This window comes from Cavia porcellus, unplaced genomic scaffold (assembly GCF_034190915.1).
Source record: "Cavia porcellus strain 051 isolate PalLab524CR breed Dunkin Hartley unplaced genomic scaffold, mCavPor4.1 scaffold_3, whole genome shotgun sequence".
NCBI classification, from domain to species: Eukaryota; Metazoa; Chordata; class Mammalia; order Rodentia; family Caviidae; genus Cavia; species Cavia porcellus.
The window spans coordinates 18250824-18267735 of NW_026947486.1; the positions used below are offsets into that span (position 1 = coordinate 18250824).

The 16912-nt window shown below is 35.8% G+C and overlaps 1 protein-coding gene across 2 annotated transcripts in view; it reads right to left on the reverse strand.

The window, feature by feature from the left end:
- The window catches only part of Slc9a7 (solute carrier family 9 member A7), a 153861-nt gene that overhangs the window by 82522 nt on the left and 54427 nt on the right, over window positions 1-16912 (reverse strand). For both annotated transcript variants that reach the window (XM_005000226.4, XM_005000227.4), the window contains exons 2-3: window positions 5154-5353; window positions 2420-2497 (exon numbers count right to left, since the gene is read on the reverse strand). In XM_005000226.4, coding sequence (XP_005000283.1) covers window positions 2420-2497; window positions 5154-5353 — 278 coding nt within the window. The remainder of the gene's footprint in view (window positions 1-2419; window positions 2498-5153; window positions 5354-16912) is intronic.

Here is a 16912-nt window from a genome sequence, read left to right on the forward strand (position 1 = left end):
TATGCTTTGACCTGCGCTGTTTTGTTGTTATGCCCTCTTTTATCTCAACCTCCTTTTTTAAATTATTTACTTTTGGGGCTGGGGATTTAGCTCAGCGGCATAAGTGCCTGCCTTGCAAGCAGGCAGTCGTGAGTTCAATCCCCGGTACCGATAAAAAGGAAAAAGACAAAAATAAATAAATAAATAAATAAATAATTATTTACTTTTTTATCTTTTTAATTAAGGGAAAAATAAATAAAAAATAGCAGGATACATTATAGTAACCCACTTTGATTTCCTATTAACTTGATTTGAAACCCTGTATTGCCCTCACCATCTTGTTTTGACTGATTTTCCCCTATTCTGCTTTGCTTGATAGTACCAAGTTCGAAAGTATAGGCAACAACTGTGAAGACAATAAGATTCATTATGACACCCATTGTGGTTGACTATTATCTTCTTTTAAAGTCCTGTAATGTCTCCAATATTTTGGTTTTATTCTTTACTGTTTTGCTCAATTTTATTATAACTGATGATATAGGCAATTCTTTTTAAGATAGCAAGAGGCAGTATGGTAACCATTGTTGATCACCTAGTATTTTATTATTACATTATCTATTATGTCCATCCTTTTGATTTGACTGACTCTGTTCTGTTATACAATATTTGGTTTTACTCTCTTCAAAAAAGGTAATAAGAACTGTGGGATTAATAAAACCCAAAATGTGTAATTGTCATTGTACAAAAGAAAGGAAAAGAAAGTGCTCTAAAGGATATAACTGCATATTTAAGTGTATAAGATAGATAATCATATTACTGAGTTTTGTTGGATCATTGAAGAAAACTGCAGTCTCACTGCTTGAAAGTCCACTTTATATGCTTTAATTTTGTAACTTGAACAACTATTTCTAAGATAACAATATGTAATTATTAACTAGTGATTTCCTACTGTTTATTCTTTCTGAAATTCTGTATAACTTGTACCCTTTTCTGTTTTTTTTCTTTTTCTCCTTAAATAAAATTTGAAAAAAAAACTCTGAAAACTGGAGTGCCTTTGACAGAAGAACCAGTCTGATGGGCAGGTATCCTCTCATAAAATGATTTGGAAAGTGTTCCTTCCTTTACTTTTTGAAAGAATTTGTGTAGGACTGGTATTATTTTTCCCTTAAATGCTTGATATAATTCACCCATGAAGCCATTTGATCCAGTGAGAAAGTTTTTAATTACAAATTCATTTTTTAAAATTAGTATAGGGCTGTTCAAGATTTGTCTCTTCTCAGGTCAGTTTTGATAATTTGTATGTTTCAAGGAATTTGTCTGTATCACCTAAATTGTCAAATTTACAGGCATAAATTGGCTCATAGTACACATAGTATTCCCTCATAATCCTTTAAATGTCTGAAGGGTCTTCTAGTCCTGATACAGCAATTTGTTTCCTTTCTGTTTTTTTCCCAATTGAATGGGCTAGACTTTATCAATTTGGAAGGCATTCTCTAGTTCCTAAAGATCCCATTGAGTTTTATTGTCAGCCAAGATCTCTCCTCTCTAGAATCCCTGAAAAGTGTGTCATAGTTATCATTAATAAAGAGAGCTGAAATAAGGTACATGGCTGTTATCTGAGGAAAGCATTTTTGGGAAACTAATATTCACAAAATATCCCAACAGTAGGAAAGGTATGTGGCTGTTATCTGAGGAAAGCATTATTCGGAAACTAATATTCACAAAATATCCCCACAATAGGAAAGAAATGGAGCTGTTCACACTGTGAAACAGGGTTTGATATTTTAAATAACTAGAGGCTTAAGCGTAACGTTGCTGTCAAGCACAACGACCCTCAATGTTAAGGATAGTGAAGTTTCTTAAAACATTATTCTGGAATAAATATAGATTCACTGAAGTTGTTAAGACAGTAAAAGAGGTCTTAACAGTAAAAGAGGTCTTCTGGATCCTTCACCCAGATTCCCCACTGGTTATACGTTATATTCACCGTAGGAAAGTTTCAAAACCAAGAAACTGACACTGGGACAATGTGTGTGGATAGTTAAATGTCATTTTGTTACACGTGCAGATTTCCTATTAGTACAATTAAGGCACAGAACTGCGCTGATGATGTAGCTTGAGGGAAGTACATCCATTCAGATTATGTCTCAATAGTTTGTTCTATTATATGGCTGCGAATTACTTATAGTGTAGATGTACCACAGTTTATTCAACCTACTATTGGACATTTTGGTTACTTCCAGTCTATTACAAATGCAGTAGAATGAACAACTGGATATAGAATTTTTGGAAAGGTAAGTTTCCATTTCTCTGAGATAAACCTTTGGTAGTGAAATTATTGGATCTTGTAGCAATCTCAACTCCAGTTTTATAAGAAATTGCCCTAACCCTAATACAGAGATTAATATGTCTTAAGAAATTACTGGCAAAACCTTCTTACCTTCTTCAAACTGTATCCAGCATGGAAAATAATTGGAGGCAACAAAATGTTGAAAAACACCTCTGGGTCAAATGTTACCTAGAAGTTTAAAAAGAGAAAAGTAATTTTTAGTACAATGCTGTATTTCTTTAGTATTGGAAGTCATTGGTTAAGACTTAAATATCTGTGGAAAATAAAACCAATCTGACAAAACACTGACTCAATCCAAAAGAGAAGCCATAATTTCCCTGTAGACTGGTATGTTCTTCTCACATTACCTCTGATCTATGATCTTGGCATGGTGGTTTAATTCATTTTTAAGACTTTGAGAACTCACAAAAAGCTACTAACCAATGTTTTCAATAAGAAATAGAAACATCTCGATTTTTATTACACCTTTATAAAGGCTTAAAGGCAACCAAATTCTGACATGCTTCTTTATTAACTTCTTGGACCTTCTCACATGATACATAATATTTTATAGACGCTTTAATGGTTGACACACTGTGCCAAATTGAGGTCAGAAGTTGAAGTAAGTGATTCATCAGGGGGACAGAGCCCTTACTTTGTAACATCCTCAGCCTGTACAAGAGAAGGGCACAGAGAAGGCGTGAGTGCTACACTCACCCAAGTGATGTAGCCTGCATACAATAAAAGGGAAATGAAGGACTGATTGCTGGTTCTTTCAAAGAACTGTAGTCTTCACCTTCAGCTTAGATATCGTTATCTAACTTCTGGCACAGACTGTTTGGCTTCTTAAGTCTTCAGGTAGAGACTTCAGCCTGAATCACAGATTCTTCAGTGAGCCATCACAGCCCTATCAGCCTCCCGATACAGACTTGCACAGGACACTGCAGTGAGTTCCAAATCTTGGGCTGGACCCTTCAGCCTCCAGTGTGCAGACACCCTCTGCATGCTTCCTCATCTGACTCTGTGGCTGACCATCATAAGCCGATCTTGTCATTTCTTATACATTTGTATATCTGATGTTATATGTTTCTCTAGTAAACCCTGACTGATACACATATTTCTGAATTTGAGTGTCTTTAAGTGAGCAGCATTCTTGATTCTTGATGTGGCCTACATCAAAGTTAACAGTGAGTCTAGTGATTTTGTGACTGTCACCATAAATTCAGTAACTCTAAAGAGACTAAAATTATCTGTAGGGTTGGTACAAAGAAACAACTCTTAAACTTCTAGACAGCAAAATCTTATCCCACCAAGAGGAGAATTAGGCATTTTATAAACACGCTAATCTTTTTTTAAAACAAATTTGTTCATGTGGGTAGACAAACTGGCTTTTATTTCAGTTAATTATCTCAAATCTCAATTTTTTCCTTGTCATTATTTATCTATTTTGGTTAAGACAAAGTCTTGCTGTATATTCTAGACTGATCTTAAACTCACTCCTCCACTCTAATTATTAAAATTTAGCTGTTTTTCTTTGGAAATTTGAGGTGTTCATCAGCCTAGTTAAAAAAATAATAGTTCTTTCAAATTATGTTTTATTCTATCTTTTTGGTAAAGGTAAGAGTAGCCTGAACATCAGTGAATGTCAGAATGAGTAGGAGGCTTAGATCTCCAAAATTAAAGTGAACCAAAAACAAATAACTAAGGGGGAGATGGGGACTCACAGAAATAAAAAAGTTCAAAGTGTTGGTTATTATGCATAAGACGAGGCAAGCTGTGTTTGTTGGCTGGTAATTATCAGAATTCTGTCTTCCCATTTAACCTTAGAGACTGAAATCTTACTCTTTTGATGATTATGCACCTGAGAATGGATTGGGATCATTTCACCTTTTCCCCCTGTTCTACCCAATTCAATCTGAAGAATTCAAGGTGCCATTTCAAAATAGCCATTAATGTGGCTTTTACATCGGGTCTCTCACAGTTGCATTTAATTTTACAACATTTACGGAAATCCCATTCCTTATTAGGAAGTGCTGGGAGTAAAGGCCACACACTAGTATTGCCATTGGACACCTCTCTGTACTCTACCCCTTTTGCCTACCAGTCTTCACACACATTAACCTCGTTTTACATGTTAAAAGGCGCTCTACAATCTGGGTTTCCCAGATAACTGTCCTGAAGTCTTCTTGTTGATAAACGCTGGTCTATACAGTAATGGAATATATGTCAATAAATACAGATCTTGTTTATTCTGGAAATTACCCACATGAGAAAATACAAAACCTTTTTTCTTGCAGAACATTTTTGCTGCCTCCACACCAAAAAAAAACATTTTTAGACTCAAATTGTAACACAAAAAGCCCTTCTTCCCTTGAAGGTCCATTAGGCATTTGTCATTAATCATAATGACAGTACACACTCAAATATTATTTGTATAATATGGCTAAAGAAGCATAAAGAACTAAGAATTGTACTTCTGAATACTAAATAAGCTAAAAGTGAAATCAATAATATTTTAAAAAAGAAATAATCTCTAATCTATAACATGGGAAAAATAGTAAAGAAGAGATGGTGGTAAGACAAATGAGGTGGGGACATGCAAACCCACTGCACAATCGGTAGTTCACATTAGCCACAGATCCTAAGAAGCTTAAGAAGGTCACAAGCTAAAAGTCTCCAATTAAAAATCTGTTTTCTTCTCATGATGGCCCAAAATCTTTCTATCAAAACTTAGAATTAGGAATGTTACTGATATTCCAGGATTTTGGAAGGATTTTTCTCCACACAATCAAAATAGAGTCATGGAATCAACAACCATACCACTGAGAACTATGTACCATCTCACCTTCCGCAGCATGTCATTCTGCTCTACACTGTTGACCTTGCCAGGGCTGATTTCTCCTTTCAGAGTGTATTCAAAGAACTTCCCACTGACATTCACTAGTAAGGTGCTGAAGGCCCTGTCTTCCTGAGTACAGCTGAGTGATTTGTCACGGCCACTGGTGGCAGGAGTACCATACCTCAAGATCACCCCAACGATGAGCCCTGAAATATAGCAAGGAAAAAAAATCAGACCTGTGGAAGGATAGAATATGGAAATAATGACACTGTTATTTTCAAAGATTATGAGATGCAAAGGAAATCATACAAGCCAGGTAGATGCTGTGTATTTAGCAGCAACTCCACAGTCCTTTAGAAAGGGTTGAGCATCACCTATTCTGGTCTCATTTGAGACCCTTGGTCATCAGAAAGACAAGATGGAAAGGTACCTCTGGCAGTTATTATGTCACTCTCAGTACTTTTAACACAAAATCATGTCTTATTTCTGGGCTTTTGGTGGAGGTAAAAGAAATGATGAGCAGTAAAGTTTTTTTCTGCTTAGGACAGCACAAGGAGGAACCGCTGAGCCCTTGATTTTCCCCAAAAGCAAACCTCATGCCAGTCTTAATATCATCTTCTAGCAAGGCCAGGCTGCTGGAACTCTGGTGGCTATAAATGCAGCTTGCTTTGCTACACACTGGGGCAGGGTGGGGAATGATTTTGCCTAGGTCACTTGAAGCACTGGGTATCACAGAGAAAGTAATTATACCCCTTGGGAAGCTAAATGCAGCAGTGTAAGTTTGAGCAGTCATTATTCAGAGCTGGATAGCTGGCTTCTTGGGGATGTGGCTATGAAACAGCTAAGATAATCAGCTGCAAGTCTTTAAGTCTCATTTCCTACTTAATAGGGTTTTCCAATTAGAGGAAAATAAAAACAGCAAAATTGTGTATAAGCATTCAATTCCATGAATGAGGAAGGAGTGTCAATTCCCTGTCCTGAACAAGAATCACAGATGCCTAAGCAAAAGTGACTAAAATGGGGAAGAAAAAACAAAAGGCATAAGTGATTACCAGACACATGTATAATTATCTCTTAGGAAAATTTTAGACTTCTCCCTAAATTCACTTCTTTGCTAGCAACATAAAAAGCATAGTGAAAAAGCTTTCCCAGCTCACTGACCATTAATGGAGAAAATTATATCTGAAAAAGAACAATGTTTACTATATTCTAAATGCTATGGTTTGGATCTTAAATGTTCTTCAAAGGCCCAGTAGCACCCCAGCTTGATGCTACTGGGAGACAGTGGAAGCCTTCAAGAGATGGGGCCTACTGGGACATCTTAGCCAATAGAGGTGTGCCCTTTAAAGGAGAGACTACAGCCTCTTCCTCTTCCTTTTCATCATTCCTGACACTGAGCTAAACAGTTTCACTTTACCATGCACTCCCCCATGATGTGCTGCCAAGTTAATTATCTCAGGTATTGTTACAGCAACAGCTAACACACTATATATAATGTTCTATAAGATCATCAAGATATATGAGAATTCACTAGACACTGAATAGCAAATCATATATAAAAATAGTTAAGCACAAATGTGTCTGTGGTACATTATTATTATCATAGACCTATATTAACGGATATAATTTTTTACTTTTAAGAAACTATCAAGTCTTAAAAGATCTTTTACAAATTTAAAACGAGATTCTTAAGAGCCTCAACCTGACTATATAAGAAACAATTTTTTAAAAGAAGTTTAAAGTAAAAAAAAAAAAAGAATTTTAAGGTGTATGAGAAAAATTAGACTTTTTATAAAATCACATTTGTCATTACCAAAAAGAGATGGCTTTGGGGAAAAATAAAAGTCACATAATGCAGATGGCTCTAGTTGTCCTGGTAAATGGAATAAACACTTACGGTTTTTAGCTTCAAACTTTGTTCAGGCTGTTTAGAATTACACCTTACTCTCTACCGACTTATTCAACTGTGCTCTTAGCAGCCTCAGTTACAAAAGGGAAACTGGCACTAGACTAAGCTTCCTTCTTTGATTACCCTCTGGGGTTTTTAAGCCCCATGTGACTCATGATTATATTCTTTCCTCATAGTACCAATTTTGGAATGGGCACATACATTAACTGTATATAGGCTTTTCTTGTTTTGGGTTATGTCTTTTAAAAATTAGAAAAGTCAGCAATTGTATACCATCAACATAATATGCCGATAGTTGTGAAGTGAGTTTTGCATACCAAAAAGTTTAAACACTCGAATTTTTGCACCTTTGAACTCACCATTGTGTCTTTAGCTACCTCAAATGTCAAAGGAATTTCATTCATATTTACTTTCCATAAAAGCTTATGGATTGTGAAATCAGTGATTCTCTCTTCATTAGCTGACATTTTCTGGGCTATGTTTTTCTGGCCTACATACATAGTTATTTCTCTTTCTGGCCCGCACACATGATTATTTCTCTTTACAATGTAGAACACTATGCTGTTGACATGGACATTGATATATTAAAATTCATTCAAGAAGAAAACATTCAAAATATTTTTTGTTTATTTTTTTAATTTTTTAAAAAAGATTAAGATAAAAGAGGACATAACAACACAGGTCAGAACAGAACAATTTAAGCAACATAGTGTTTCACCACAAGACAACCCGACATAACAGTAGTTACCATAGTGTCTCTTTCCTTGAAATATTTGAGTGTAACTTCGTATACTATAGCATCAAACATATGAAGACAGTGTGAAACCACTCAAGAGAATGAAAGTATTACAGGATATTCAGAACCAACTAACAAAAACAAACATGGTTACTATATTATCTCCTTGTCTATAAAAAATTTTGTTTATACTATCACATATAATAAAATCCAATAAGATACAACATGATAAAACTGATGTGTTGCTTATTTTAAATATGCAATGAAATATTTACTATTTTTTTAACTTTTTTTTAACGTTTTATCGGTACCAGGGATCTAACTCACGACCACCTGCTTACAAGGCAGGTGCTTATGCCACTGAGCTAAATCCCCAGCCCCTGAAATATTTACTATTTAAAAACAATTTTATTGTGGTACAATTTATACCCCATAAAATTCATCCATTTTTATGTATAACTCGATTATTTTTAGTATATTCACAGAGCTGTGGAATTATCACCACAATCTGATTTTGGAACATTCTCATTTGTAGTCACTACCTGATTCTTACTCCCATCCCCAGGCCATTATTAATCTAATTTCTATCTCTATAAATTTACCTTCTCTAAACATTTTATATAAATGGTATCATACAATATGTAGTCTTGGTACCTGGCTTCTTTCACTGAGCATAGTACTTTCAAAGTTCATTTATGTTGCAGGCACATATCAGTACTTTATTCTTTTTTGTTGCTGCGCAGTAATTCACTATCATATTTTATTTGTCTACTGTATTAGTTACTTTCTTGTTACTGGGACAAAATATCTGCTACCCATGGGTTAAAGAAGAAATAGTTTATTTCAGCTTACAGCTTGTAGAGGTTTCAGTCCATAGTTGGCTGGCTCCAAGGTAGAGCAGCATGGTAGAGGGCATTGCAGAGGAAAAATAGTTCATAGCAGAGCAGGCAGGAGGCAGCAAGCAGCAAGCAGCAGGAGTACAGCAAAGCAAGCCTCCTTTTCCTTTTTATACCATCCAGACTACAAGCCTTTTGGGTGATGCCACTCATAACCAGGTTGGGTTGTACCGTTATCCACAGCCAGAACTATGTTAATTCCAATCAGTGGACTAATTTAACATCACACACCTTTAATCCTAGTAACACATGCCCTACATCCATCCACTGATGAGCACAGCTTTGGAAGGATATCTAGAGATAAGCTGTAACATCCACTTACCAAGTGACAAATATTTACATTGTCACCCCTTTTGTTATTGTACATAATGCTGCTGTTTGTATGGATATGTGTTTTCATTTCTCTAGGATAGACACCTAAGAGTAAAACTGCTATAACAGGGCAAATCTATACTTAATATTTTAAAAACTGCTGAACTGTTTCTCATTTAAATACCCACTGTTCTTAACAAGATTCAGTAGATTTCCTTTTAAGAATACTCCCACTGAAAAAGAACCTGGCAAGCTGTTCCTCAATTTATTATTTGACAGTTGATCTATTTGAATAAACTTTATATTGTTATTTTTGACAATTCCTTCCAGTTTTACTGCTATATAGTACGGAAAGAGATTGTTGAGCTCCCTCTCACATGACCATTTTGGAAGTCCTGCCATGAGTCACTCACTCTTTCCACCTGCACAAGCATGAACAACAGAATTCCTCCATGTTTGTTAATTTGCTATGTTTCATACCATTTTTTACCTGAAAATGTTATTTGGTTTCATATATTGAAGTAAATTCCTAACACATTATTTGTTATTTTATACCAATTTTGATGATGTGCTTATTTCACCTAGTAATAACTAGGCAGCATAAAAGAGAATTTGGTGGGTTCAGCAACAGAAGTTGTGGGTATGTAATTTCACTTTCCACCTAGCCACAATCCAGAGCAAGGTATCTTTCTGCTGTTAATTTCTAGTACTGATCTTTTGTAACAGTGGAGTAAGAACATGCTGTGTCAAACCCCCTTATAAACTGTCAACTGTTGCACAGATGCTGGTTTTTGTGAGTTCTTTAGAAGAGTTATTTTTCCTTGCATTAATTTGATTGCTACAAAAATAGAGCATATTAGGAAGACAAGTGATATGTGGGCTGGAGTAAGGCACAAAAAAATACACCTAGAAAAGTAGGTACATGACTCCTTCTTGCTGAAGTTTTCCCTGCCCAGTAGAGGAACAGAATGCTATAACATACTTATTTGCCTCTCTAGCAGCTTCCTAGGTACCAAAACAAATGAGTGTTTGTGCCATAACTTACACATTATAACAATAAAGCAAGACAGTGGTATGATGTACCATCACACTATGCTATAGTCCTGTAAACAAACAGTAAGCAACTTTACTATGTGAATTTCCCAAAATAAATGAAAAAATGTTCTCTATATAAAAATTCAAAAATTGTAAGAAACACAAGTTCCATGAAGTCAATACTTTTACTACTAAAAATTTATACTTAAATGGGAAATAAATAATTAGGCTTAACCTGATGTAAGAAACACAAGCCACTGATTTTATTGCTCAATTTCTTTGATTTATTCAGGTGACTTAATTCAGGTGACCTGCGTTGTATTATCAAGAACAATTTTTCAAAACTGCTTGAGATTCAACATTGTCAAAGAATCAACCAATAATGAAAGCTGAATTGATTCACAAACATAGATCTATGTATTTGTTCAAGGAGAAGCCTTGCCCTTGTGTTCTCTATATACCTAAGGTACGCCTGTAGTTGACCTACATTCAATTTATCTAGATCTCATGCCACTGTAAAACGCCACAGTCTGAAAGAAGAACACAAGTGCAACTACCCATGACATTTCTAAAACACTCTAACCAATAGCAGGTCATGCACTGTAGTACTCTGCCATCTAGGGAAACACCTGAAATACAGATACCCAGCATCTCCCACATTACTGTTCATCTTGTAGGTCTGTCATGTGGATGTGGTCCTTATATTTAAAGAAGTTCTATATCAAGTTCTAAAATATACTCAGAAATGAAGACTACTGATGTCCAAGCTTTCCAACATGAAAAGCTTTTCATCCCTTGGTATTCATCGGGGACTGGTTCCAGGACTCCCTTTGCAAATACCGAAATCTGAAGGTACTGAAGTTCCTTCAGGAACAACACAGATGTCTACCAACTGATGAATGAGTAAGCAAAATACAGTGTATGAATAAAATGGAAAAAGAAATGAGCAACTGGTACACGCCAAAAATGCAGATGCAACTAAAAGACATTGTGTGGAGTACCTAAGTTAAGTGAAAGATGCCAGTCATGAAGATAGCATACATTTTGTGGCATCATTTCTATTAAGTGTCTAAGTGTATTATAGAGATGGAAAGTAGATTAGTGGTGGACAAAGGATAAGCAGGAGGGATGTTACTGGAAAAATAAAATATATATAAATACATATGTATATTATACATAAATATAATTCTGAATGCTAGAATGAGCCTAGAGAACACATCTGTCATTCCTTCCAATGCTAGTGTTTCACACTTTAACAATGAGGTCTCTCAAAGGGAAAAATGAACTACTGTAAAATCAGCAGAATGTATATTTTCTACTTCCAGTGCTAGACAATGAATACTTGCAAGAAGGTTAAATAGTTATACAAAACTAAATCCTTTAGGACCCTAGAAGAAACACAAAGTAACATACACGTTTCAGGAAGTGATATCAGGTTAATAATATAAGTGGGAGATTTACATGTATCCTTACTGTTAATTTTTTCTAATGAGTAGTACAGTTTAAGTATTATTTCCTCCAAGAAGCCCTCTCTGATTCCGTAGGCCAGGTTACCTAACAACATTTTGTACTCCCATTATAGTATGTGCTTCTCATTTGATAAACACATCACGATTTGCTATAAACACTTATATATGCCTATCTGGCCCAACTGTCAGCTCTGCTGGGGGAATAGGGAGGTATCTATGGATGTATCTTGCATATTCATTGTTCAGAACCTACCTTCTAAGTGGCAATCATATGCTGAATTATAGTCAAACATACATGTCAAGATTATCCACAGAGAAATAATAAGATAAGAGCTAGTATCACAGGTTTGACATGTGGAAACTTTTCTGACTTTAGAAAACTTTCTTTGGGGAGAGACTAAGATGACAGAGCAGTAAGCAGCAAGAGAAAACAGCCTCTCTGAGAATCAACGTCCACATACTAGAATATAGCATCAGGAAGAAGGTAAGAATCAGGAAAGTGGGTCTACTGGACCTAGGAAGAATATGAAGTACAAATTGAAGCCCACAGAGAGAGTGAAGAGAGAAATTCCAACAAAGAAGGAGGTAAACAGTGGTGCCTTCTCTCTCACCGTGTGAGAGGAGTGGTTCAAATCCTCAGATGCACAGAGATGGTGATGTGACAACTGGCAACCTCAGAGGCTGCTGAAGAGAATGTGGCAGTGAAGGACAGCAGCAGGCGTGACAGACTATGCTGCCTGGTGGTGAGTGCAGAGGAATTAATCCTCATGTGGGAGATAGCAATTAGCTAGGAGCATCTTGGAGATGAGCCAGCTTAGCTCAGAACACAGAACTGCTTCTGGCTTCATCTAGCAGCTCCCAGCTGGGCTCAGACCCACAGAAACTACTTGGACAGTGGCGAGCCCAATGAGTCTATTCTCAGTGCAGGCCTCACCCCTCACCAAAAAGCTACTGCTGGCTTGCTGGGAGAGATCTGCAGGAATAGGAACTCTGTCTCCACAGACTGTCCACTGTGAAACTATAGAGAACCCTGGAAGTGGACTTTTTTCTTTGTTTTTTTCTTTCTCCTTCATTATTTGATCTTGTTTTTAAAAGAGTATGAACATGGTTCCTAGCCTCTTTGTGGTGGTTCTGTTCTGTTCTGGTCTTCCATTTATTTCTCCTTTCCTTCAGTCTTCTGCACATTTCCCAAAGTTGCTATGATTTCCCTTTGTCCTCCAACCTTCTCTCTAGTCACTTACTCTTCTTACACTTCTGATTTTCTCCTTAATCCATTTTAAATTTTAACCCCTGAAGACAAAACTGACTTGAATGCTACATATAAATTTCTGGTTCGTTTTAGATTTTGTTAAATAAGTGCAAATCTAGTTCATAAGGTTGAAAGTGGCAAATTAAGGGCTTGCTCAGATTATCATTCTTTAGGATATATTTCATGCTATTGGAACCACTACATCCAAAATTAACACAATTGTTCTAAACAGCTGTTGATCTTGGTATTCCATGACTGAGATGGACTAAGGGCCACAGAAAATAACATGCATACTGTTAAGGATTTGGAGACTGGGCCAAACAAGCAACTTCTCATCTCCGACAAACTGAATAGCTTAGATCTTCCAACAGACTCAAATCTTAAAACCAGCTGTACCTGGAAGATACCTCAGAGAAGTAGTCATCACCTAGGGATCCTGAATACTAGTAATAAAGCAACCCTAGGGATTTACAAGCATAGCTCTAGGAATTAAACTTTAAAAAGAAATAAAAAATGAAGACACTTAAACAAAATGAATCCCAGACATCAAGTCCACCAAAGGCAAATCCAGGGGGAAATGAGATGGGACAATCCAAAAGCCTCCCAGGTGGACTCCCCAAAGTGGTAACAACAAAGCAATTGAATGAGGCTCTGTAAAAAAAGAAATCAAAAATAATCTCTCAGATAAAGACCTTGCTTAGTGATGCTAGAGCAGATACAGACAAAAAAACAGAGAAGCTTAAGAAATTTATGGAAATTCAGCATATGAAAGAAATGGAATCCATAAAGCAGATTCAAGCAGACATCTAGGAGAATAAAATATAAGTTTTTGAAGCAGATTTGGCCAATGTGAGGATAAGGATCTCAGAAACTGAGGACAGGCGTATAGAGAGTGATCAGAAAAAGCAAGAGTTCTCAAAAATAGCAAGAGACCATGAGAAATCAATCTAAAGGCTGTTAATTGAGACAAAGAAGAGTAACTCTAAGGCTAACCAGAGTCAATTAAAAAGCAGGAGAAACCATTAAAAAATGTTTACAAACGTCATGTCAGAAAACTTTCCTGGTAGAGAAAAAGAATTGGACATAAAGATAAGTGAGGCATATATAACTCCAGTTAGCAATGATCAAAAAAATTCTATAGCCAGGCATATCATAGACAAGATCCCAGAAATTCAACACAAGACTAGAATCTCAAAACCTGTTACAGAAAAGAAACAAATCACCTATAAAGGAAAACCGATGCATCATAATCACAGCTGACTTCTCAGCACAAACTCTCAAGTCAAAGAGAAGTTGGAGTAAAACATTCCAGGTTCTAAAGGAAAACAACTTTAAAACCAGACTGATGGACCCCACAAAACTATCTATCAAAACTGATGGAAAAATAAAATACTTTCATCATAACATCTGAGGAAATTTATAACCACCAAACCTCCAAAATGTTCTGAAGAACATTCTAGAAAGAGATAATAATGACTACAGCTCCATGAATCCCAACAGAAGGAATCCACTAGGCAAGGCAAACAATTAGAAGGAGAGGGAAAAAACGGGAGCCAACAACAGGAAAATAACATGACAAGGATAAGTCAATATATATCATTTATAACCATCAATGTTAATCGTCTCAATTCACTAATCAAAAGACACAGACTGGAGCAAGAAACAATGTCCAACGATATGCTGCTGCTTGACAGAAACTCATTTAATTCAAAACTAAATTCATAGAAAGAAAATAAAAGGATGGAAAGCAATACTCCATGTGATGAGTATCCAGAAAAAAAGCAAGGTTAGCTATTCTATTTGCAGACAAAGTGGATTTCAAACCAAGACTGATTAAGAGAGATAAAGAAGGTCATGACATCCTAGTAAACAATGCAAGAGAAAAGAGATAACACTCTCTCTCTCTCTCTCTCTCTCTCTGTCACTCTCTCTCTCCATATATATATATATATATATATATATATATATATATATATATTCAGCAAATACAGTGCACCCACCTATATTAAACAACTACTAATGGATATGAAAAATCCTCTGTCACAAAAAGACAGATCAATTAGACAAAAAATTAATTATGAAATATTAGAACTGAACCAAACTTTTGAACAAATCAATTTAGTAGAGCTCTACAGAGTGTTCCACCCGACAACATCAGAATACACATTTTTCTTAGATGCACATGGAACATCCTTCAAAACAGACCACATATTGGCCCACAGAACATGCTTAAGTAAATACAAGGGAATTCAAATCATCCCATGTGTACTATCAGACCACAAGGTGGTGTAACTGGAAATCCAAGGAAAAAGAAACCACAAGAACTTCATAAACACATGGAAATTAAATAGAATCATGCTGAATAATCAATGGGTCAAAGATGAAATTAAAGAAGAAATTAGACACTTTCTACAATTGAGTGATAACAATACAACATACCAGAACTTACAAGACACGATGAAAGAAGTTTAAAGAGAAAAATTTATAGCAGTAAATACCAATATCACGAAAACAGAGCAAGTGCATACAAATAATTTAATGATGAATCTCAAACTTCTAGAAATAGAAGAGTAGTCTAAACCAAAAGCTCATACAAGGAAAGAAATTATAAAGATCAGAGTAGAAATTAACACACTGGAGACTAAAAAAATAATACAAAGCATCAATGAATCAAAGAGTTGGTTCTTTGAAAGAAAGATGAAAGCCATAAAGAAGGATAAACGAGACTTTTATCAGTAAATGGATACTACTTGAGACCATACTCATAAGTGAAACAAATCAGACATACATGTATAAACACCGTACTGCTTCACTAGTGTGAGAAGCTGAAGGAAATAACGTAACATGTATATATATATATATATATATATATATATATATTATAGTTAAGAGTTATACAACTGATTTCTCTGATTTTATTGAAGGGAAAATTTTGTGCTAGTACTGTTCAGATAATTAATGCAAATGTCTTGTGCTCTGGGTAATTGATCTGGGGACTGCAATGCATAATGTATGTACCACTGTTGTCCTGTTTGTTGTGGTTTGAAATTTTGTTTTATTTTTTTCTCTTTTAAATAAAATGGATTTGATTTTAAAAAAGAAAATTTTCTTTGGATCTCATTTCTCTAACTTTACCATAAATAAAATGTCAACCAGACAACAAATTTAACCCAAAAAATCAAATATTGTGAAATCACAAATGTCCTTCAATGAAAATCTCACCTTTTTCTCTTCTCAAAGTACAGCTTTGATCCTGGAATAACACACTTTATATCCAGACACCTCTTAAAAAGCCCCATGTATGAGTGCATGAGGCTTTGGGGGACCATCTAGACAAGCCATAACATTTTCCTTCCCTTCATTAGATGTCATGGGAATTGAACCCAGGGTCTTGTGGTAACTAAGTGCTTTATCACTGAGCTATATCTCCATCCTTTTTTAGTTTTTACTGAGGCAGGGTTTAAATTGTCTGAGGTGGCCTCAAACTTGCAATCCTCTTGTCTCAGCCTCCACAGTGGCTAGAGCAATAGGTATGGCTACCACACCTGACAATTTTATTTATGTAATGAATAGATATTTGTTTATTCATTCATGCACTAAAAATATGTTGATACAGGCCCTGTGGTGGGAACTGGACAAATGGTAGTGCTCTGCTCTCAAGGGAGTTTACAGTCTGAAAGAGCAGACGAACAAAAACCATAGTGATTGTTAATACCATGTGCCAGGCATTGTTCTAAGCACTGTGTGTGCACATTAAATGAGTTAATGCAATTCTTTGAAAAGATACTATGATATTCCCATTAAAATGAGACAGAGAGAAGCCAAATATTTTGTCCCAAATCACACATAGGTTCACATGTAAATGGAGGACCCAACGTTCAAATACAGGTAGTCTGACCCCAGAGTCTCAAGACTGACTATAGGTAGTGTACCAGTCTATCTAACCCCAGTCTCTTGCCTCGACTTCCTCAATAACCTCTTTATTTTTCCTTTAATGAAGCAGATTAAACTCAAGGCTTCATGCATATGAGGCAAGCACTCTGCCCCTGAGCTGCATCCCTAGGTCTCCACAGTAAGCTACTATGTGGTCTTCTGGATGGAGAGACTATGGGAACTAATAAACAGAAGAATTAATAATGAATCTCAGGTTCTCAGACTT